We start from the raw sequence: 23,856 nt of genomic DNA, 5'->3' as shown, positions 1-23,856 counted from the left end.
TGCTAAAACAAAGGCACAGAGACTGTAGTCTGACAACATAAACAGCAGACTTTAATTGATCAGTTCATTCTTTACATTTTGTATCCGTTTCTATCACTATACATTCAATAAATCCTCTCTGAACTGCATCCACACAGTCAGATTACCTTTGTGTCCACTCAGAAGATTAGTGTTTGGGTAATTAATCGTTGAAAAACAGCTCCTCCCGCGGTTCCTTTATGTATTACAGTATTTCTGGTGTAGTGCACATACAAAGGAATGGCTTTGGGTAAACTGAGGTGGACAGATTTAGGAGTGTTATGGCCTCGTTTTCTTTAGATTTTTTTCTTTTAAGTTACAAAACCACACATTTCTTGCTATGCCTAATTCATAAATACAGTATATATTATAAGCATTCATCTTGTGCTAAAGTCAAAGCAGTGCTGCAGTTTAAAAAAAAAATCTCAACATCAATAACATACAGGAAAATGAGCTCACCTGTATAGATTGTTTACAATATAATGTTTACAGTGATTTTACAGTGTTTTTAATGTCCCTGATTATCTCAGAATCATAGCGATGTGTTGGTTTTTTACTAGTTTTTTTACATTACAGGAAAGAAGCAGTATTTATCAGAGTGTGTGTTTACAGTTACTGGGGATTGTGTGTTATTGTGTACACTAGAGTTTGTGTGTTTGTATTAAAGCCTGGAGAAACAGAGACATTTAAAACATTAAAGAAGATGAATTCTTATCAACAGAGCCATATGGTGATGATGTAAACAGCTCTTTTACGTACATAATTACTCAGTCATTCATTGGTTATATAGTTGGGTGCCATGGTTACCAATCACGTGTACAATAAAGAACAATACCACGGAAGTCAACACCGATCTCGCTGCCAGCAAACTACCTGCATTCTCCTCCTTTCGTCTTTCACTGTGTGTGCAGTCTACAGGAGTATGAGGCAAACCGTTACTACATTAATAAACAACAAAATCAATTAAAATGATAATGGAAGGAAAACACAACCAAAAAGAGACAATATATTCTTTCTTTTTTTTTTTTTTGGAGTGGACGGGCACACAGAATGTTGAATATATTACATCGATGTGCGGACCATCAGGGAGACAAACGTTTTAGAAGTTCAGTGTCTCCGACATCATCTTCCACCAGTCCATCAGCTCCTCCCTCTCCTCCTCTTTCCTCTCCATCAGAGACTCCAACTCAAAGTCCACCTGAGATTCATAAAAAAACATGGAGGCAAGAAATTAAACATCTTTCATTTCCTACTCTTAGGTCATTTTGTATTTTTTTACATCTCCTTGTCTTGTCAGCACTTACATAGAATTTGTGAGTTGTGCATTCTGCTTTGTTTTTTATTACTCCACCAAGGAACACGGCGGAGTTATGTGACGATTGGTGTACATTTGTCTGTTTGTCTTTCTGTGCAGAACATTACTCAAAAATGGAATAATGGATTTAGAAGAAATTTTCAGGGAAGGTCAGAAATGACACAAAGACCAAGTGATTAGATTTTGGCAGTGATGCAGCTTATAGTCTGGATCCATGGATCTGTTTCTGTATCATTGCGACAAAGTGACACGGTATCACTGTAACTATGACAACAAGTGAACGCTACGTCAGCTGCCTGCTGACAATCACATGATTGCGATCCTACTACAAACTGACCATTGCGGACTTATCCGTCGGAAATCATACAACGACTAAGCAGCCTTGGCAGAGTACTGCTCTCTGAGTGCTTTTCTTGTTTGTGATGTGGTCAAACCAGTTGATGCCAAGGATTTGTGGTAAGCACCTGTTGATGAATACCTGGTTTTCTGCACTATGAAAGTTGTCAACTTCAAACATTGACCCATAGAGCAGCACTGCCTTAACATTTAAGTTACAGATTTGAATTTTGGTTCTGATAGCCTTTGACTTCCAAATATTTTTAAGCATACAAAATGCTGTTTTGACTTTTCGGATTCTGATTTTCACATCTTCCTCGGTGCCTCCATTTTCATCAGTGATGCTTCCTAAATAGGTAAACGATGATACCTGGGTGCTCGCTTGCAGCATTTCATCTCAAGATTTTTGTTTTACCACCATGGTAAAACTATCTGGGAGCCGTTATGTGTCAAAAGAGCGATATCATCCTCAAAATCTAGATCATCCAGTTGTTGGCAAAGTGTCCACTGGATTTTTTTGTTTTCCATTGTTTTTCTAAAATGAGGAAGAGGACTAGAGGTGGCAAGCTTCCTTGACGTTATCAGTTTAGGTAGAATGCCATAGTGGCTCGTTAGTTTCCACAGTATTTCTCTGCCCAGACTGTCAAATGCTTTTTCGTAGTCTATTTAATGACTGTTCGACTATAATCCTAAGAGTGGGGATTTAGTCAGTGCATGAGCGGTTCTTTCTGAATCCAGATCGGTTGACTCTGTTTTTCCATCTACAGCTGCTTTTAACCTTTCAAGCTAGACAGTCCTGGCATCAGTCACATATGCTGTATTTTCTATGCTAGAGGTGTCTAGCAGAGTGACCAAGATACTGTCACTTATACCAGTTGTTCTCATACAGTATTGATCACTAGGATTTGACTGACTGTATATTTTGATTCATGAATAGTCATTAAATGTAACATAAAATACGACTGCACATGGCTCCTACTCATGTCACCTTTTAAAAAGATGTGAGATGTGAGGTAAATGTTGGCTGGTTCTCTTGTTTGTGTGTCTCACCCTGGTTGCAGGGCTGTAGGGTACAGCCACCTTCTTGATGACAGTCAGGTATCCTGGAGCAGAAGCTGCCACTTTGTAGTTTCCTGGAGCCAGTAGGCGCCAGTAGTCTCCATCTTTGGCTGCAAAATACAGAGTGTTTCACTAATACATTTATGCAAACACACACAAGACTGTTTTTCATATTGAAGTGATTGTTGTAGGCAGTTAAAACAAACAGCTAGTGCAGTACCAACTATGTCCACAAGATGGAGGCATTGCAGCATCTTATTCCTTCACATCACGCTTCAGTTCCATGTCTAGCGTGATGCAGTGTGTGCTCATTTTGCTAAGCCTGTGTAAATTTGCACTGAGCTCTAATACCTGTAGTCATGTCATGGTCAATACCCTCCACAGAGACGGTGGCATTGGAAATGGGGTTGCCTTGGAGGTCACGGACAAAACCCTTGACGCCACGGTGAACCTGCACACAAGACGAATATTCAGTTGGATTCAGAAACCGAAGGCAGAATCTGTATTTACGGTTTGATGTAAATGGTATGGCGCTCTTTGGAGGACAGGACACACTCAAAAACTTGAATCCTTAACCTGACCACAAACAATCCAACATGAACAAAGACCATGAGATTGATGAGCAGAAACTGTCCTCACTAGAGTGAATGCTGGAAGCAACCAGGATGTTTTTTTTTTAGGCAAGCAGCCTCTTATAAGCATGCGAAGCAGCAGTGGAGGTCTAACTTGTCATAATATAGCAAAATCTCTCAGGTAGGGATGGGCGGTTGTCACTGCAGTTAGTGCATTACAAAAAGAAAGCAATACAACTGGGGAAAATACTACTTAAAATTAACTGCCTACATTGTGGGGAAAAAGAAAAAATTAAAACAGGTAAAAATATTTGTCTTAAAGCACCCACATGTATCTCATATTTGGTTGGTGCCAGATTTAAAAACAAATACACGTTTCTGGATACAAAGGAAAGATTTAGGATTTATTTCCATAATATGTCTTAATATCAGACAAAAAAAACATGCATATACTACCATGCAAAAGTTTGGGGTCACTTGGTAATGTAATTATTTTTGAAAGAAAAGCATTTTTTCCCCATGAAGATAACATTAAATGAATGATAAATCCAGTCTAGACATTGTTAATGTTGTAAATGACTATTTTAGCTGGAAACGACTGATTTTTAATGGAATATCTCCATAGGGGTACAGAGGAACATTTCCAGCAACCATCACTCCTGTGTTCTAATGCTACATTGTGTTATCTAATGGTGTTGAAAGGCTAATTGATGATTAGAAAACCCTTGTGCTATTATGTTAACACATGAATAAAAGTGTGAGTTTTCATGGAAAACATCAAATTGCCTGGGTGACCCCAAACTTTTGAACGGTGGTGTAAATTGTTTTGATATAAGACATTTAATCAGATTCAGATTTCACTTTTTGCAGTTTGTGTTCTACTGCCTACCAGCAGTCCAAGCTGGTTTCTTTTTACCATAAAAGAGATCTTCCTTTTATCTCCATCACCTAATCAAGTATTAGTTGAGTTAATCACACTTGAAGCAAGCCAAGATCAGAAATTATGTCTGGAACACTCAGTTCAGCACTAATAAATAAATTACTTCATTTTCCGCTCAGCTTTTGCATTTATTCACTTGAGATTGTGCACTTTGGTTTTGTTTCTGGGTCAAATACATCAATGCAAACAGATGAGAGGACCGAGTGTGATTTATAACGAGGTTTATTTATAGCGTGCTGCCTACCTGCTCGATGTAGTTGACGAGGGAGTTGCGGTTCTGGTCCCAGTAGTTCTTCAGAGTGTCCTCGTTGGGGAACTTATCACAGCTGAGCTCCAGAGTGATCTCAAAGCAGTTGCTGCTGAGGTAATTGAAATCCTGCATTCCTGCAACGGGTCAGTTAAAGAACATACAGTAAGAGAAGAATACTCAGATTAATAAATGAAAACGTTAGAAACAAGAGAGCAAAACGACAATAATCCTGGGTTTGGTCACTGCCAAGCAAGGAGGTATTTAGGTTTCATATTTATAATGGACTACACTGGGCTGAAAATTCATGTTTTTTTGTTACATAAAGCGGCTTTTATTTATTTATTTATTTTTTATACAAATTTTGTTTGCATTACCTAATTTATCCACCAGAGAGCAGTTGTTTTGTTATTCTTAAAAATCTGTCAGTAAATATCTTGATCACAATTTCATAATTTATTAACAAATTTAAGGCTTTTTTAAAATCTCATTTTAAAAAGAAATTAAATCATTTATGTAGGCCAAATATAAAATTTTTGATGCTTCAACTTGTTAATTTCAAAAACTACAGAATAAAAACTAACTCCTCACCATATAAGATTAGATGTAATATGTTAATTTCACTACATTAGATACCTGATGTTTGGGGGTTTTTTTGCAGTTAGGTGGAAAAAACACATATTGGTATAGGCAACGGCAGTCGGCCAAAATGTGCTGGAAAGTATCAGCATATCGAATAGACCAATAGACTAGCAGTGGGGAGCTTTGTTTGCAGCAAACAGAACTAAATTTCAAATTGGCAACGATAAAACAGCTATAATAAAAGTAGCATCTACAGATGAAGCTCCAACAAAAGCATTTAATTACCTAATAAAAATATATTTGCTTGACTGCAGATTTAACAAAGTGATGGATGAAACAATCAGTCAGTCAGTCTGTTACATATTTCTGTGAAATGTTCAGCAGTATTACCGTAAACTGAATATCTTTCGGGTTGAGGACTGTTGGTTGGACAAAACAAGATCAAGCTGTCTGAAGATGCAATTTTTGGCTCTAAAGATCGATGAGTAGTTTCTCTTAAAACTTTCTACATGCTGGAAAACATGTAAAAGTTAAAAGAAAACTAGTTTTAATGTTCTATCTACATTACTTACACAATGATGAGGCAGGATCGGAGCAGTTAATGCCTGAGAATCAAACATTTTTTAAAGATTTCTTCAGGATCAAAGTAATTCAATGATATTTGTCAGTGCATCCAATGATACACAGCAAAAATGAACCGTTAGTTAATTTGGGGGACCTAATTCTCCAAAATGCAAACAAATAAAGCCTAAAAATGACACTCGACATGTTTCAACACATGGTGTAACTGGCTGTGTCCATTGCAGCATTATACTTACTGTTTACATCTATTCATCCATGAAGACTTTTTAATAGAACATTTTAAAAATGCTGTTGAAAAAAAAAATTGGCTTTTTTGAAAAAATAATTCAAACTCATTTTCATTATATTTTTAGCTCAATTAGATTGCTCCATAGGCAGATTACCTCTAACAATACTTGGAAAAAACATTTTACATCTGAAAAAAATCAGAAAATTAACTCCTTTTAAATATGAATATTAATTTTAAATATTGTTTCACTTGCTGAGATACACCACCAGTCAAAAGTTTGGACACACCTTCTCATTCACTGCTTTTTATTTATTTGTATTATTTTCTACATTGTAGGTTAATACTGAAGATTAACAGTTTTTTGTTTACAACATAATTCCATATGTACTCTTTAATAATTTTGATGTCTTTAGTATTAATCTACAATGTAGAAAATAATTACATAAAAACCATCGAATGAGAAGGCATATCCAAATTTTTGGCTGGTAGTATTAAAACATGGATTTGTGCATTTGTGACAGCATGAAGGGCAAAATGTTCAAATATAGAGGCAGAAGTATGGAAATCATGTTTTTCTAACAGATTTTTTTAAAACTTTTTTTAAATCAGTGTTTAGCCACATCCAGCCAAGTTTTAATGTTAAAATCACAGGTGTCTCCTTACCTGACAATCACCAAAACAGAGCTGCTTACAGGTTTACATCTTACCTCCTGGGACGCTGTACCAGGCACCACCGTTAGTGATGCCGTCTTTGAAGCTGGAGTCATCGTCATTCTTGCGGCACGGAGGTCGCTGAGGGTCGGACATGACCGGGTTGTACATGGAATAAGCTCTGGCCAGAGACTTGAACATCACATCATCTGGACTGGCGCTGTACTCGTGGGTGGATCCTTAGAGGAGGAGGGAAGAGAACAAACGCTGTTTAGACGGCGGCTGTGATAAAGCGTTCATAGAACACCTGCATCTGCAACGAATTAAACGTGCTCCACACATGTTGTTTACTTTGGGTGGTAAACACCATGGAAATATTTTCCATCTGATTTAAATCCCATTTACGACATTCTGAAGAAAAATGGTTAAAAATGTTTGTTGTTTCAGTCACAACTCAAATATTTGTTTCAATAAATCTGCAGAAACGTCCTCATATAGAACAGGGGAACAGTTTACACACAGTTCAACAACCCAAAAAGAGAAAACAGGAAGTGTGTGAGGATTGTGTGTATATGTGTATGTACCGGTGCGGGTTTCGTCGTATGGATAGTTGGCCACAACGTCACCTCCATGCAGGTTAGCTGAGAGGACGAAGGGGATATCCATGATCCAGTGGATCACTGATTTGGTCTCTGGAGCCAGCTGCAAATGTAAGAAAATTTGAATTAATAATACATAAAAATAATACATTCTGAAGCCACGAACAAGCCAAAGTAGTATTTTTGGATCTAATATATTATCACTTCAAACCTACAGCGACCAGACAAGTTATGAAACATTAAAGGGGAGTTTATTTGTTTATTAGGAGTCCCAACATAAATCACAGTTACTAGAATGACACTGATAATTCATCTCTGCTACCCATTCAATACATTTTACTATTAATGAAAATAATGACTACAGCAGCTTTGAGTGAACTCTTACACACCACACTTGTGCTGCAGAACTCGGCAGCACAAGTTCTCACTAAGACCAGAAGGACAACTCACATTACACCGATTTTAATGTCTCTCTTAGAATTGATTTTACATTCCTTTTATTAGTTTATGAAGTTCTTAATGGTCTTGATCCTTCATATTTATCAGATTTATCATATGAACCCTCAAGAACCCTCAAGTCTTCTGGTTGTGGCTTTTTAATTAAACCTAAAGCAGAACAAAAACATCTCTGGAACCGCCATCCAGAAGACCTGATGGCAGCAGAGAGTGTTGATATTTTTAAAGGCAAACTTGAGACCTACCTTATTAGTCAGGCTTTAGATTGATTTGATAGATTTTATTTATTTATTACTCTTCTTTATTTATTGACCTCTTTATTTATTCACCCATTTGCATGTATATACAGTTTATTGCTTAATTTTGTATAACTTCTTACTCGCTTTTTAGAAGTTTTAGATTTCTTTAAATTTCTATCTCTATTTTAATAACAGATATTTTATTTTATCTATTTATCTACCTTATTTTATTTTATCTCATCTGGTGTTCCCTCACTGCATGTGTTAAATAGGATAGCATTTCCTCAGTTCCTCAGTCACTGTGTTTTAGAGTTCTTCCTTGATAATTTGACTGTGGGGCTTGTTTCTATTGTTTTACTGCATTTTTATTTGCTATCTGTGAAGCACTTTGCATTACTGTTTGGATGAGAAGTGTTATAGAGATAAAGTCTGATTGATTTAGGAAAGTCTTTATAATAAACTATATATATTTGTGACCGTACGAGTGAATTATCTTGTGGCTGAGTGACTCCGATGGGGCAGATAAAGTGGAAAGTCTTGAATGTTCTGATCTTTTCATGGTATTTGTTGAGAGTAATAAATATCACCATCCCTATCCTTTAATCACCTGCTCTGTTTGCATACCTTGGTGTTTTCATCCACGGCCTTCTTCATGTTCTGCAGCAGGTGGTTGTTGGCTCCGCCCTCCCGCTCGTTGATGTAGATGATGCGGTCCAGGTCGGGGAAGTTCCGGTTCAGATCCACCCCCTGAGCGTTGCTGCGGCCCACAAACCAGTCTTTGATCTCTCCGGGCTGCACAGCAAAACAGGATTGGGCGTTCAGAAATAGCTATTGTTCTTGCTGCGTGTGTGTAATTCAAAGCCAAGAGTTGTGGTTGCCAAGTCACTGTTTGTAGTCTCGTAAGCTTAATCTGTCTGGTGCTAAATCCTCGGATCAAGTTTCTAGGCTATGCAGTGTGATTTTCGTGGTGCTGTCTCATCACCTGAGAGGCGGCCTTCTCAAAGCCGTCTGGGTTCATAGATGGCATGAGGTGGATGCGGGTGTTGTGGATGAGGTCGATGATGGTCTCGTTGCCCTGCTGGTACTGGTTGCACAGATACTGGGCCAGATAGATGAGCAGCTCTCTGCCCACGGCCTCGTTGCCGTGCATGTTGGCGATGTATTTAAACTCAGGCTCGCCTGCAGAAAACCAAAAGAAATTGCAGGGTTAGTTGTGACACACAGGTGGAGCTATGATTTGACATGCAAAGATAAACATTTACTATTCCATCGACACTTTATTTGACAATGTTGGTTAACCGGACATATACATGTATATAAATGGACATCTCTGGTTATTTGCACATTACTAACTACACAGTTCTGACTCGATTTATATTTTCCTGCCTACTTGCACACCATCTACACAGTTTTTTTTTGCTTTAGTATATACATTCTGTACATAATTATGCCTTTATATTGTTTATAGCTCAATATCCCCTGTGTGCTCTGCTCTTATCTCTGTATATTCTGCATGTTTAATATGCTGCTGGTTTCTTGACTTTCCCTCAGAATCGATAAAGTTTCTACCTAAGTGCCTACCTACCTTCCTACCTATTTACCTAAGTACCAACCTCCCTACCTACCTTCCTTCCTACCTAAGTACCTACCTAACTTCTTTCCTACCCATTTACCTAAGTACCTGCCATCCTACGTACCAACCAACCTACCTTCCTTCCTACCTGTCTACCTAAGTACCTACCTACCTTCCTACCTATCTACCCAAGTACCTACCTACCTTTCTTCCTACCTCCCTCCCTACCTACCTTCCTTCCTACCTTAGTACCTACCTACCTATCTTCCTACCTAAGTACCTACCTATCTATCAACCTATCTTCCTTCCTACCAAGCTACCTAAGTACCTACCTACCTACCTTCCTACCTCCCTACCTACCTTCCTTCCTACCTTAGTACCTACCTACCTACCTTCCTACCTAAGTACCTACCTATCTATCAACCTATCTTCCTTCCTACCAAGCTACCTAAGTACCTACCTACCTACCTTCCTACCTCCCTACCTACCTTCCATCCTACCTTAGTACCTACCTACCTTCCTTCCTACCTAAGTACCTACCTACCTACCTTCCTACCTACCTACCAGCCTATCTTCCTTCCTACCAAGCTACCTAAGTACCTACCTACCTTCCTACCTCCCTACCTACCTTCCATCCTACCTAAGTATCAACCTACCTTCCTTCCTACCTATCTACCCAAGTACCTACCTACCTTCCTACTTACCTACCTACCTACCAACCTACCTTCCTTCTTATCTGTCTACCCAAGTACCTACCTACCTTCCTACTTACCTACCTACCTACCAACCTACCTTCCTTCTTATCTGTCTACCCAAGTACCTACCTACCTTCCTTCCTACCTAAGTACCTACCTTCCTACCTACCTAAGTACCTACCTTCCTACCTACCTACGTACCCACCTATCTTCCTACCTACAATTTGACAAACAAGGAAGATTTATACAATGAATGCACTTTTGACCAGCTTGAACCAATCACAGAAACGCTCACAAAACAGAAAACAGGAGAAAAAACCCCCATAACAGCCATTATAGTCAGACGTCATGGTAATAATCTTTTATCTCCTCAGGACCACAAACAGGCTGCAGATAGCACATTCTCATTTGTGGAGCAGGCTAGCCAGCATTCAGAGCCTTAGAATGAACACACTCCAGCTGTGACGAACTCCCTGACTCATCAGCCAAAAGGTTAAACGGGACTGAACAGCCCAGAACTCCATTTGGACAATTATGACCGAGACACAGTGCATTAAGGTGCAACAGTGTCACAGGTTGTTCTGACTAATAGCTGGTGCAGAGCAGCCTGCTGGCGACAGGTCTCAGATCAGATTCACAGAAAGTTCAGCTCCAATGCCATGTTACAAAATTCGGAATCCTCAGGGAGACTTGCAACAGGATGTCTGGGGTTTGTAATCACTGACTTTTACCCTTCATGCTGTCGCAAATGCACAAATCCCAGTTTTCCAGTATCTCAGCAAGTGAAACAATATTTAAAATGAACATTCATATTTAAAATGTGTTTTTTTCTGAGTTTTTCAGACGTCAAATGGTTTTTCCAAGTGTTTTAGAGATAAATCTGCCTACAAAAGTCTTCATGGATGAGTAGATGTAAACAATAAGTATAATGTTGCGATGGATACAGTGAGTTACACCTTGTGCTGAAACATGAGCGCTGCCATTTGATGTACTGACAAATATCATTGAATTACTTTGACCCTGGTGAAATCTTTAACTGTAGACAGGATATCAAAATTAAAGTTTTCTTCTAACTTTTTCATCTTGTACAGTATTTAGTAAGAAAAACTTATTAATCCTTAAGAGCCAAAAAAGACATTTTTAGATGGCTTGACCTTGTTTTGTCCAACCAACAGTCCTCAGCCTGAAAGATATTGAGATTACGGCAATAATGTTGAACATTAACTTGCTAGATTCAACCATAGTTTCATAGCAATATATAACAGACTGACTGATTGTTTCATCCATCATTTGGTTAAATCTGCAATCAAGCAAATATCTTTTTATTACGTAATTAAGTGCTTTTGTTGGAGCCTTATCAGAAGCTGCCACTTTTATTACAGCTGTTTTATCATTGCCAATTTAAAATTTATTAATTTAGCTCCGTTTACTGCGAACAAAGCTCACCACTACTAGTCTCTTGGTCTATTCAATACGCTGATATTTGCACACTTTGACCGACTGCCGATGCTGATACAAATGTGCATGTGTTTTTCCCACCTGACTACAAAGAAAACATCAGGTCGCTTCTGTAGGGAAATTACCAAATGATTATACCTGCTGTTATCATGCTAGCTACTGGCAGGTGCAGACATAAAATACACAATTTTTCCAATGTACACATTAAACATATTTATTTTTAACATTTTCAAGCTAATGTTGTCAACTCTTAGCCCGACGGACGATGTTTGTCTGTCAAAGCTCATTTTAAGCTCACGCCATATTCCACTTTAAGCCTTTATTGGCATCCTTGACTTCGATAAGATTTTATTAATCCTGGTTTTAGGAAACCTGGATTATGATGATGAATATGATGGTTTATCAGATTGAAACCAGGATGCCGTAGCTTGTAAACATCTGATCTAGGTTTGGAGAAAGAAGTGGATGAAATGTTCAGGAATCGAAGACATGCAACCAATCAGACAATCAGGAACTTGAATACTGATGTTATCAAGAAAAATACATGGGAGCTTAAAAAACAAGTTTCTCATGTTCCACATAAACATCATGCCCCCCCCCCAAAAAATGAAAACAGTATAAAGACTGAGATTCTAATGCACATATGTTGATCTTACCCTGATAACACTTAGAGGTTGCTAATTTGTCAGCTCCAGCTCCCTTGTTACTGCAAAATCTCCAACACCTTTTTTTTTCATTTTAGAATTATTTATGACATAATTATTTTCTAATTTATAACTGCATGTCACTGAATTTGTTGTTGGGGATAGTTTTTTCAGTTTCACAGTTGCCTTTGGTGTAAACTTTAAATGCTAACTGCAACCTTTACCAGAAGAGAGCTTAGCTCTGCATGACCAAGCAAAACACCTACATGGATATCAAACAGAAAAAAAACAGCATACTGTGACATTTGAGAACCTGAGAGTATTTTTTTTAGATAAATGACTTCAACAATCATCAAAAATGATCTCGATTAAGCTTCTGTCAATCTTTAAATAGTTCTTACTTCTAACGGTTCCTTTTCTCATTTTATCTAAAAATGCAGACTCTACCGTTTGATGGATTAACTGATGTTGGCCATGTCGGTGTGTGTCAACAAAAACATCACTTTCTTTTCCTTTATCACAGGTGACATTGCTTTCACATTTGAGTGCTATTTCTGTCCTTCTACTCGGTAAATTTGTGCTCTAATGACCCATGCTCTCACCATCTGTTATATGCACTAATTGGCCCTTCCTTCTGTCCTCTAAGTCTCTCCATCTAATCAAACATATACAAAACACACATTAAAGCATGAGATGGATTATTTTTAATAGCTATATAAAGAAAATATTTTTAAAAATCAGAGTTTGAGCTACAGTACACATTCTTTTGATTAACTACAAACTAAAGATTAATGGTTTTCTGTGGCTACATGAGAACAAAGAAATGAGGATTGATGGGAAAAAAAAACTGTCTTTTGTTCAGATCAGTTATGAAATGTAGCTGAAGAAAGGCAGATGGTGAAGAGCTCAAGTGTGTGTGTATGTTTGAAGCCAAAACTGCTGTAGGGGCCAGTTTCTGTTGAGAGCTTTTTTGTGTTTTTATTGTTCTTACCCCAACTCTGACTTCATTTTTCACATCATTATTATTAATTCGACAACTAAAATACTGTAAGAAGATAATGCCTTCAAGATGTAAGCCTGTGTCAATATTTTTCAATCCATTTTAGCATCTCTTGGAGTGTTTGATGTATTTGTAAAGTGGCTTCCTGAGTGAGTAATGCACACACACAAACCGCCCAGCACACATCTGGTAGTCAGGTTATTTTTAAATGCTCGATTCTGGCTCCGAGTCGCTACTAATGATTTCAAGACTACAATTAACTCTTTCCGTCCCGACGTTGGCCAGTGGTTTTTACAGGCTTCAGAGGCCTGACAGAGCTGTCAAACACATGCACTCGCACACATGCACACACTTTGAAGTTGCCAAAAAGGAGTTACTGTGATTCAAGCTATTGCACAGATGCTCAGTATCTGGGGACTTTTTTTCCCCCTCTTTCTCCCTGAAGAAACATGTTTTTATTCTGCTGATCCTCATGTTCGTGTGTGACATGATTTGTATATGTAGAACACACGCAGAAGCCATTACGTGCCAAATCCTGGAGATAATTGAAGGTATGTTTGGGCGACTTTAGGGTGATGTGTGCAGACAGGAGAGGAGAGGTGGGACTAATTTCCTCCTTCAAAAACATGATGAGTAATGCTGTCATTTGCACTCATTTAATTATCCTTTTGTGCACACTTTCAAAGCAGCTCTGTTCTTTTCACACACATAAACACGTCTTCCTCTTTCCTCTATTTATTCCAGTTCTCGCTCAACCTGCCCCCGATCCTGAGCTGCTTTCATCCCGTCATGCACACACACAACCATTCATGCATAGATGTGTAAAAGAAACAGTGCATATGAGAAAGACTGAATTCATTATATGAAAAAACGCGTTTTTTTTATGTGGTGTAAGAGCTTACAAAGGAAATGGAGTCAAGCACCTTAAATTTAATATTTAGCTTCATTCATGTAAGCCAAAAATAAGGTAATTTTGAATCACAAGATCACATAAATGTAGGCAGAGCTGTCATTTTTTGTAGATATGGGCCAGTATTAATATAGTTTAATATAGTATTACATAAACTGATATGGTGTTATTTTTATTATCAGTGAGTCTACCAAGATTTTCATGTCTTCTTTAGTCCCACTAGCAGCCCAAAATCTAATTAGATTCACTATACAGTGATATAAACATATAAACAAAGGCAACCAATAAACCTTTACATTGAAGAAGCTGAAAACATCAAATATTTGCTGATTAATTTTCTGTCCAACTAACTGATTAGGAAGGTTTCAGAGGTCTGCAATTTCAAATTATGGAAGGCTGTGCAAAAAAGCTCTTCTTTTTGTTGGTTTTCGCACATTTTAACACATAATTTGACATGAAGAATGTGATTTGTGTGGCTTTGAAATTGTGTTAAAATGTAAAAATGAGTGATGAGAAGAGTGTGACTTTTTAGTATTGTGTTTTTTAGCGTGTTCTTTAAAAGTTTTAGGTAGATTATGTTCTTTTTTAGATTTTGTGGATTGTTTTTTTTTCTTTCAGTGTTGATGTCACCGCCTTGACGAATAGAAGAAAAGCCTGTATTTGGGTATGTAGGACTGGCAGTTCAGAGGTAGTGATGGTGGTTTGGAACCTGGAGAGTGCAGGTTCAATCCCCCACTCTGCTCAAGCTTTTTTTTCACATTTGGGAAAAATTCGCCAAAAATCTTCTTGAAAGACAGTCAATTTCGCGCTCTTCGCGCTCTTCGCGCTCTTCGCGCTCTTCGCGCTCTTCGCGCTCTTCGCGCTCTTCGCGCTCTTCGCGCTCTTCGCGCTCTTCGCGCTCTTCGCGCTCTTCGCGCTCTTCGCGCTCTTCGCGCTCTTCGCGCTCTTCGCGCTCTTCGCGCTCTTCGCGCTCTTCGCGCTCTTCGCGCTCTTCGCGCTCTTCGCGCTCTTCGCGCTCTTCGCGCTCTTCGCGCTCTTCGCGCTCTTGCTTTTAGGGAGACTCCTTAGTTTTGCTCCTTCTGCAGGAACCACCCTTCAACTCCAATCCACTGACACTCCACACCACAGACCACAACCTTTCCACTCCACTATCATCCTCCGCAAGGTTCCCAGTGGGGATTCGAACCGTGACCCTCCACATGACAGACACACAACCTATGTGTGAGCTATCTTTCACACAAGGTCCTTTGTGGACTTTGTTGTAATGATGGTTGAAAGAGGTTGTCATACAGCCAAAGTATTTATATATTGTAAATAAAGCTGCTGTAACAATGTAAATTTCCCCTGGAGTGGGGAGAAATAAAGAACTTTATCTTATCTTTATCTTATCTTATAAAGTGTCAAAAGAGCCCTGGGCTGGATTCGAACCAAAAACCTCCTGGATGAGAGGCAGATAACTTACCACTGCACTATCCTTCCTACTGGGTGTAACTGTTAGTTTTCATAAATGATGGTACACAAAACTATTAAGAAGGTGAAGATAATAAAGGTACTAAGGTGGATTTCAACCGGGGACCTTCAACATGCCAGGCAAAAAACTTACCTCTACACCACCTGTCCTACAAGATGTTGCTCTAACTTTGCTTAAATGATGCTAGCAATTAGTACTGGAGCATCCAAAGGACACATAAAAAGTGTGAGTGGAGATTTGAACCATGGACCTTCAACATGTGAGGCACAGAACTTACCTCTGCATCACATTTCCTACAAGGTGTTGTTGTAAATTGGCTTAAATGATGGCATCAATCAGTACTGGAGCAATCAAAGGACAAATAAAAGGTGTGAGTGGAGATTTGAATCATGTGAGGTACAGAACTTACATTGTAGGTTTGTTTCTGAGACTGAATACACCCAATCTCATCTGATCTGCAAAGCTAAGCAGGGTTGGGCCTGGTTAGTATTTGGATGGGAGACTACCTGGGAATACCAGCTGCTGTAAGCTTTTTACTTCTCCTCACAACCTGAAAAATCAGAACAAAAAAGGCACAGTTTCTATCTTTAACTCCAGTTTATTTCTGATTCCCCTGAGGTCACTATAACACATCATTATCCCACATTATTCAGAAATTCTAACAGTGTCACCAGGTGATCAATACCGTCTCCTAGGCGACCACGTAACAATGACTGAGGCCACGACGTCATTTGCGAAGCACCGTGCTGGAAGGCTCTCAGTCGTCATGGCAACCCTGACAGGGGCAGGTGCTTCAGGAGATGAATTGACTGGGACACTGAATAAACACACTCTGTCTGCTCACATCGTCCTCGTGTTCATATTCTCTCACACTCATGTACAAACAGTCTGTTACCTCAGGACGACTGCCGGCGCTGTCAGCTCATATTAAAGACACACTAAGGGACATAAAGGAGGAAATGCACCAATACTGTGCTCCTGTGAGCTTTCTGCTGTGCTTTATGTGTTATTTTCAAATTGTATCATTTTAACAAACTGCACCTTTGTAAAGATTCTTTAAAAAGAGTCTTCAGTGTTGATGATGATGTGATCTTTTTCAAGGAGAAAGCAACTTTTCATTTTTTGAGAGACAAGTGGGATCTTCTCACTCAGTTTTTTACTATGTCAGTATTAAGTTTTACTATGTGAGCACAACAATGTCTGCATAAGTTAGAACAGTTTTGGTTATTTCAGGAGTTGTTGGGATGCAGTTGGATGCAGATGATGTCATGTACTGAAATAGTTTAGTGTAGTGAGTTTGAAAATTGTGAAAAATGTCTGCAACTGTCTTGTTTTTTTCAAATTAAAACATTTACCGATTATTAATAGCTTGATTAAATTGAATATTCTACTGATTTTTGAACTAATCTCTTGCAGAAAAAAACATCAGCCATTAAAACCACTCACAGGTGAGGTCTGTAACACTGATGATCTCATTACAAAGCAATGTTCTGCTGGGAAACCTTTGGTCCCAGCATTTATATTGATGCTATTTTGACATATAACACCAACCTACATGTTTCAGACCAAGCATATTCCCCCATAGCATTTACACTTCCCAACAATGCACCCACCATACTGCATTCAGTGTTCAGGAACTGCTTGAGAAACACGACAAAGAGCTTAAAGTGTCCTAGTCTCACTCACGGGACATAGGCTTTCCCTTTCACTATCTCCATGTTACCATTTTCAACATTCACAGGAAACAACAACATCCAAACAGCTACAAACACTCTGAAAAAGCCTTTTTTTATTTAAGATTTGGTTCATGCGATAAGACTGGCCTGCTGGATTCCTTCAGTTGATCAGCCATTTTAATGGAATATTCTGACTTTTTAACCTTGACAGTGAAATGATACTTTGTGTGATGCCTGAAATTATTGATTTGAAAGTGAATGTTGTCAACTTCAGCAATATCCCACATTTTAAAAGCAATGTGAGAACTACAAACACTACTGAACACTGTAGAAAAGAGCTCAAAAATGGGTTTGTGATAAATCCAAAAGAACGGTCATTAGCAAATCTGCAGTGAAAACACCATGCCCTTTGAAAATCAGCAACCAGAGTTTTAATTCTTTTGGCAGTTTGATTACAACAGATGCGAAACTGGACTCAAGAAACGAGTCACTATTGCAAAAGCAAGGTTCCATGACTTGCATTCAGTCCTTCCCAGTATGAATCTGTCGCTGAAACTGAAAATACAACTGCTCAGATGTTACATATGGTCAGTCCTGACATATGAATGTGAAGCATGGACACTGACATCTGATCTCGAAAACCGAGAAGCAACAGGCATGTGGTTCCTGAGGAGAATGCTCGGGATATCCAATGAGGAAGTTCTGAGGACAACTGGGACTGAATGAGAGCTATAATCAACTATGACAACAAGACAGATTAGTTTCCTCTGCCAAGTCATCAGAAAAAATGGTCTAGAGGCTGTTTCATTGCAAGGTTGTATTGGAGGCAAACGTGCAAGGGGTCGACAACGAACAGCATGAAGAAGAAAGAACGACCAAAGCAATTCCCCCTGACACTAATTTTTTTAGCAGAGACACCATCACTGTATCCTGGGCCTAGCGACACCTACAAGGATTGTGATTTGGTACAAAGAAATATAAACAAACCAGGGTGTTTTTTGACAGTGTAGCAGAATGATAATGAGGTGCGGCCATACCATTCTCTAGCACTGACCCTGGAGATAGATCAGACTATTCAAAACTACTGCAATCCATCCCCACGTGATGTAGATGCACTGCAGCAAACCTAATTTCAAGAATCCCCAAGAGATTCACTGTGAATATCTCTGTTTCTTCTTCTTCTTCTGTTTACTTCTACTCTAATATCTACAACTGAGATGTCCATGTTCTACACTGAACGTGTGCTAAGATTTGAAAACCACCTTTAACCAAAATAGAACAGTGATATGATTGGTGCCATTTAGCAACACTGGAACAATGCCAAAGCTTCATGGGAGGTGTAGTTTATTGTTGCAGAAACTGGTTCCAAACAAAATAACTGCTGTTCTATATCTGGTAATGTGCAATGTGGTAGAAAGAGCTGAGAAAATGGACATGAAAATTCCCGTCAACATGTTGCAGCTTTTTCCAGAAAGGCTAATGTAAAAAAAGGGCCTTGGTTGTTGTGTTGTCATGCAGAACATGAAGCATGCAAGCCACATTAAAATTAAGAGCGAATGGAGACAAAAGCCTAATCTAATAAAAAAGGAAGAAGAGGAAGAGGAAGGAAAAAAGGAATAGGAAATGGAAAAAGAAAAGGAAGATTAACTGGCAGTAGAAGAAGAAAAACAACATGAAGAAGAAGAAGCACACAAAGCAGGCAGAGGAGGGGGGAGGTGGATGTGGGTGTCTGATGTATAATAAATGACCTCTGACGGATGCTGTGGCCTTTCTCCTTCATCCCGTCTACATTCTCTTCCCTCCACACAGTTGCACTCTTGTTTCATTTCCCGTTTTCTCAGTCATCATTCCTGTCTTTTTTATCTCCCTTTTCCATCAGCTCCTTCTGTCTTTCAGCTGTTTTTACCAGCTATACAGGAAGAAGCTCCTCACAGTGAAAATGTCCTGAAACACAGAGTTTACTCACTATTCTCCTCCACCAATAGCAACATGTTCCGTTTAGACGCCACTTTATATTCAATATGTCACCTGATATGACATATTCAGCAGTGAGTCTGGCTGGTATTCTCTTTAACTAGGAGTCTGTGTGCGTGCTCGCTGAAGATTACATGCTTCCTCTGTCGTCTGATAAAACGTGAGTCTTGTGACGGTCTCGGCCACATGAGAAGGGCTACAGTATTTTGGATGGAGCGGTGCCTCATACTGATATGACTTTTTTTCACCTTGAGACAAACCCATTAGTAGATCGAGTTTTTCCCCATATTAGAAACATTGTAAAAGGTTCCAGACATGAGAGTCAAAAGAGTTTAACCAGAGCCCCTATTTTTTCCCCCCAGAAGACATGCTCCTCTTTCTATTTCAAATATGAGCCAGCTGTGTAGTAGAAGTAAACACCTCCTTCAAATGAAAAAAACATGTCACCTACGTTCAGTGGAAGGATTTAGATTCTTTACTTCAACAAAAGCACATAATCGCTACCACTGTAATGCTAGTACGAGAAGTAAAACCACTCTTGGACAGTTTAAAGACTCCCTCCAGGGGAAATAAAGTTTTTCACTTTGTTAACATGTCCATATGGAGTTTTTATACGCTAAAAAACATAGTGTGCCACAGCTCAGCATTTCCATGCTGAAGTTGCAGTGTGCAGATCATTGTCTTAAAAACACAGATTCAGACTTCAAGAGTTTCATATGTAACAAACCTAAAGAATCATTTCTGTCAACTTGTGAAATTTGGTTTTCTGTGTTATTGCTCTGCCAAGGAACGTGGCTGAGTTATGTGACGATCGGTGTATGTTTGTCCGTCTGTTAGTCTGTTTATCTGTGTGCAACATTACTCAAAAACAGACTTAATGGATTTAGAAGAAATTTTCAGGGAAGGTCAGGAATGACACAAGGACCACCTGATTAGATTTTGGCAGTGATGCGGCTTATAGTCTGGATCCACAGATTTGTTATAGATTTATGTATCATCATCAGATAGCAACACGGCATCACTCTAACTATGACTACAAGTTAACGCTACGTCAGCTGCCTGCTGAGGATCACATGATTGCGATCCTACTACAAATCTACCCTTGCAAACTTTTTGGGACTTACCAGTGAGAAATCATACAACGACTGAGCAGCCTTGGTGGAGTACTGCTCTCTCTGAGTGCTTTTCTTGTTATTATTATTCTACAGAAAGGCTGATTCCTCCTATAACACAGGGTAGTTTAACAGTGTTTGAACGCTTGAGTGCTTAAGTTGTAGGTGAGCTGGTGTGCTCGGCTGCAGCGAGCGGGGAGTAGGGAAAGAGGTAGGACTTGGCGGAAGCAACAGTGTACAGTTACATCTGAAAGCAAAGATGTGAATGGATTATTTTCATGGAAAAACTTCTAAATACATCACTGATACACAGAGATGAGCTTTTTAGGGTTTAATCAATGACCAACAACAGACTATAGGTGGCAGTAAACATGATCAAACAGATGTAACAGACCAAAAATAACAAGATTACCTTTTTGAAATGTATGAAATGTAAAGCTTAGGTTTGTTACTTTGAAAGTGGCCCACATAGATGAGAAGATTGGTGCCACTTGGGCCATTTGGGGACCAACCCAACATTTGTCACTGGTTGATTAGCTCCAGTAAACTTATTAGCTAATAGTTGTCTTTGTGCACATACAGAAAACATAAATCAGTGGCATTTATTTGGAGTAATGTCTCATTTATCTGTGAAATTCCCTTTCATTTAGGGCTCCACAAACTCCTGAGGGAAATCATCTGTATGGGACACGGCTGCTAGATGTTCTACTAAATTTTCTGGCCAGGAATTGATGTTAGTTCGATATTTTTTTTGATTAAAACCGAACTGCAGGGAGAGAGAGAGTGAACCAAACAATGCTGTGATCAGCCTCTCACATGGGTCCCTGTGTGACCTCTTTAACATTAGACTGCCTTTGTGATCCGCTGCAAATATAAAAATAAGAATTAACAGTGTAGTCTGAGTCTGCTCTGCTCTCCATGCTTCCCATATGTTCCACGCTGCATGCACTCACTGTACTGCGTATTAATATGGAGCTCGTGCTTCCTCTCTGGGCTGCAGACGGTTCCCGTGCTGCAGAGTACGACAGATGGCTGCTTACTGACAGATGCATCAGCTCAGGACCTTCGTCCTCCGGAGCCATTCAAGCAGCCAACCACGAGCTGCCGGTTAGCTCAGTGCACTAAGCCGATCTGTTGCCCCAGCAACTGCTATTTCGGCTCCACCTTAGTTTGAACACACTGCAGTGTCAGATGAAATATCGGTAGGACACCTTGAACGAAAGCTCACAGGTTGCAGAGCTGAATTTTCCGGTCACACACAAACACACTTTTATCTCCTCCTCTGAGCCATCTCTGGAGCTCGTCTCCCTCTTTTTCCTCTTGGTTTCATCCTGCTTCTCGTTGCCGTGGATGTTTTGCTCAGCAGAGATGTAGAGGAGGAGGAGGAGGGGAGGCACTACCCCTGTTGGTGAGGCAGTGGCTTGGAAACTCATCTGGTAGTAATAAGGCTTCCACATTCGCTACTGTGACTCATGCCTGCGCAAGCCCAGCAGACTATTACAGGCTTATTTAGTATGTACGGTCATTAGAGTCCGAGCCGAGCTGCACACCAAACCTGTGGTGCACCGTTACGACAACACAAATACAGCCAGAGGAAGAAAATACACCTTTACGCAAAAAAATTAAATAAAAAAATGCTACGTTAAGCATCAATTTAAATTGCCACAAAATACACTCTATAGGCTACTATAAGCTGTGATTACAGAGGCCTTTGTTTTGCAGGATTACTGGCACTAAATTAATCACTTCCTGCAGCATGGTAAGGGTAAAGCTCCTGTTTGGTGAGAGCTGGCCAGGAATCACAAGTGATTACAGTGATTACTCCAACAGTGTTCTCCTTAGAGTTTTTATACTACAAGTCTTTCAGGGTTGAGTTGTGGATTACGAGCTTAAAATGGTAAAAAGTGGTTCGATTTGTTCTTAGAATATTTGTAAAGCCAGAGTTCAATCAGGACTTATTTCCATCACTGTTTCTTTGAGTGTCCCTGACATTAAAAAAAACAGATGATGATAGAAAACATTTTAACCAGACTGACATAAATCTCAATGGTGATGAGGTAAATGAGCATTCCAGACAATTTGAGCCTCTGTGTTTGTCACGCCAGCAGTGAAAGATCATTCGAGGTCCTGGTGCAAATAGTTAGGGTGACTTTTTTAACGTAAAACTGCAATTTACAGTTTCAGCTGGCACATTTGGATACCCATCGGATGAATTTAAATATGCTGGTGGGCTCCTAAAATGGAATTTGAAGCAATTAAAGCATAGAAATATTCTGAAATCTTTCTGCAGTCATGTATGATTTTGGAAGAAGTTGCATTGCTGTCATATCAAGAAATCCAACACTTCTTCTTCTTCTTCTGTGGTTTCCTGCCTGCAGTCTGATCTGGACAGCATGGAGCAGCGTGATGGAGATGGAGGCAGTAATAAGAAGCCCCAGGCCTTCTGAGGAACATCATGCATGTACAGCCCTACCAGGACCTGCTACTTCATTCATTATTCAGGCTTAATCCTTTGATGTGTTTCCTGATATGTTGTGGTCAGCAAATTTCAGCATTTATCTGTGTTCAGCTGGAAAGACTAATTCAAACCGCAGCCCAGTAAGCCGTGGCGTGATACACCGCCTTTGGGATGTTTTCTCAGAATCACGACTCAGGATAAGCGCGCAGAGATCCTTATCAACCAGCAAAATGGCGGCTTTGCGTGGCTGATCCCACAATCTATCATCTAGATTCCCTCTGAAGTGATGCAGCGGGGCCCGTTTTTACCCACGGCGCGACACACCTGCGCTCCTGCCCTGCTGTGTTTTTATTCTGAGGGGCATCAGCCGCACAGGTCACCGCAGTTTAACCCGCACGCAAAATCAGGACATCACCAAGCTGCTAGTGCGCAATAGTGAGTGTGTTTGTGTGATCACAGCGTGTGGTGATGGGCTCCTGAAGCGGAGGAGGCAAAAAAAGAAGAAAAAAAATGAGGGGAGCGGGACGTTGATTCACCGCAGTGTGCAGCAGCCTGAGTGTGTGCGTAAAACTGACCAGGTTCGTGCGTCCCGGGGTTGTCGGACATCTCCAGCACCAGCAGCTCGCGGCCCTCGAAGCTCTCCCCGATGGTGTAGATGCGGGTGATGGTCGGACACTGCAGCCACACCGACACCAGCGCTTTCCGCAGCTCCTCATAACGGTGGTACTCGAAGGAGATCTCCCCGTCGGCACCGGCCCCATTGACCAGAGCGACCACCGCGGCCCCGAACAAGACGACCGAAAGGAACGGTTTCATTTTGACGCGTCCTCGTTTCCCTGAAGCCCTGTCTCTCTGTCTGCCTGCGGCTTGCTCCCAAGCCTTATCTCTGTGCTGCAGCCTCGCTCTAGGCTATAAATATCTCTCGCTTTGCCTCTCTCTCCTCTCCCTCTGTGATGCGCTGCTGTACCTGACTCCCGTCAGCCTCTGCTGTCAAGTCACACACAAGATCCTCACAACCGGACGCAGTTTTCAAAATAAGGACATCCCAGTGCTGACTCAG

The 23,856-nt window shown here is 40.0% G+C and overlaps 1 protein-coding gene across 1 annotated transcript; it reads right to left on the bottom strand.

Annotated features, from left to right (window-relative positions):
• Positions 1–28: 28 nt before the first annotated feature.
• On the bottom strand, positions 29–23,751 carry cpe (carboxypeptidase E). The gene is made up of 9 exons (XM_055009994.1): positions 23,372–23,751; positions 8,808–9,004; positions 8,450–8,617; positions 7,116–7,233; positions 6,588–6,770; positions 4,485–4,624; positions 3,080–3,179; positions 2,720–2,838; positions 29–1,216 (listed from the first exon to the last, which is right to left on the bottom strand). The coding sequence occupies exons 1-9, from the start codon at positions 23,610–23,612 to the stop codon at positions 1,118–1,120; spliced, it is 1,365 nt and encodes a 454-aa protein (XP_054865969.1). The 5' UTR covers positions 23,613–23,751; the 3' UTR covers positions 29–1,117.
• Between the last annotated feature and the right edge of the window lie 105 nt (positions 23,752–23,856).

This window comes from Amphiprion ocellaris, chromosome 4 (assembly GCF_022539595.1).
Source record: "Amphiprion ocellaris isolate individual 3 ecotype Okinawa chromosome 4, ASM2253959v1, whole genome shotgun sequence".
NCBI classification, from domain to species: domain Eukaryota; kingdom Metazoa; phylum Chordata; class Actinopteri; family Pomacentridae; genus Amphiprion; species Amphiprion ocellaris.
This window is presented reverse-complemented; position numbering and strand designations above follow the sequence as displayed.

Bases quoted from the DNA above. Each gene is read 5' to 3' on its own strand.
- cpe (XM_055009994.1), bottom strand. From the start codon at position 23,612: ATGAAACCGTTCCTTTCGGTCGTCTTGTTCGGGGCCGCGGTGGTCGCT. The intron at 6,771-7,115 runs GTACATACACAT...TCCTCCTCTAAG, and splicing joins ATACGACGAAACCCGCACCG to GATCCACCCACGAGTACAGC. The intron at 3,180-4,484 runs GTAGGCAGCACG...TCTTGTGTGCAG, and splicing joins TCGTCAACTACATCGAGCAG to GTTCACCGTGGCGTCAAGGG.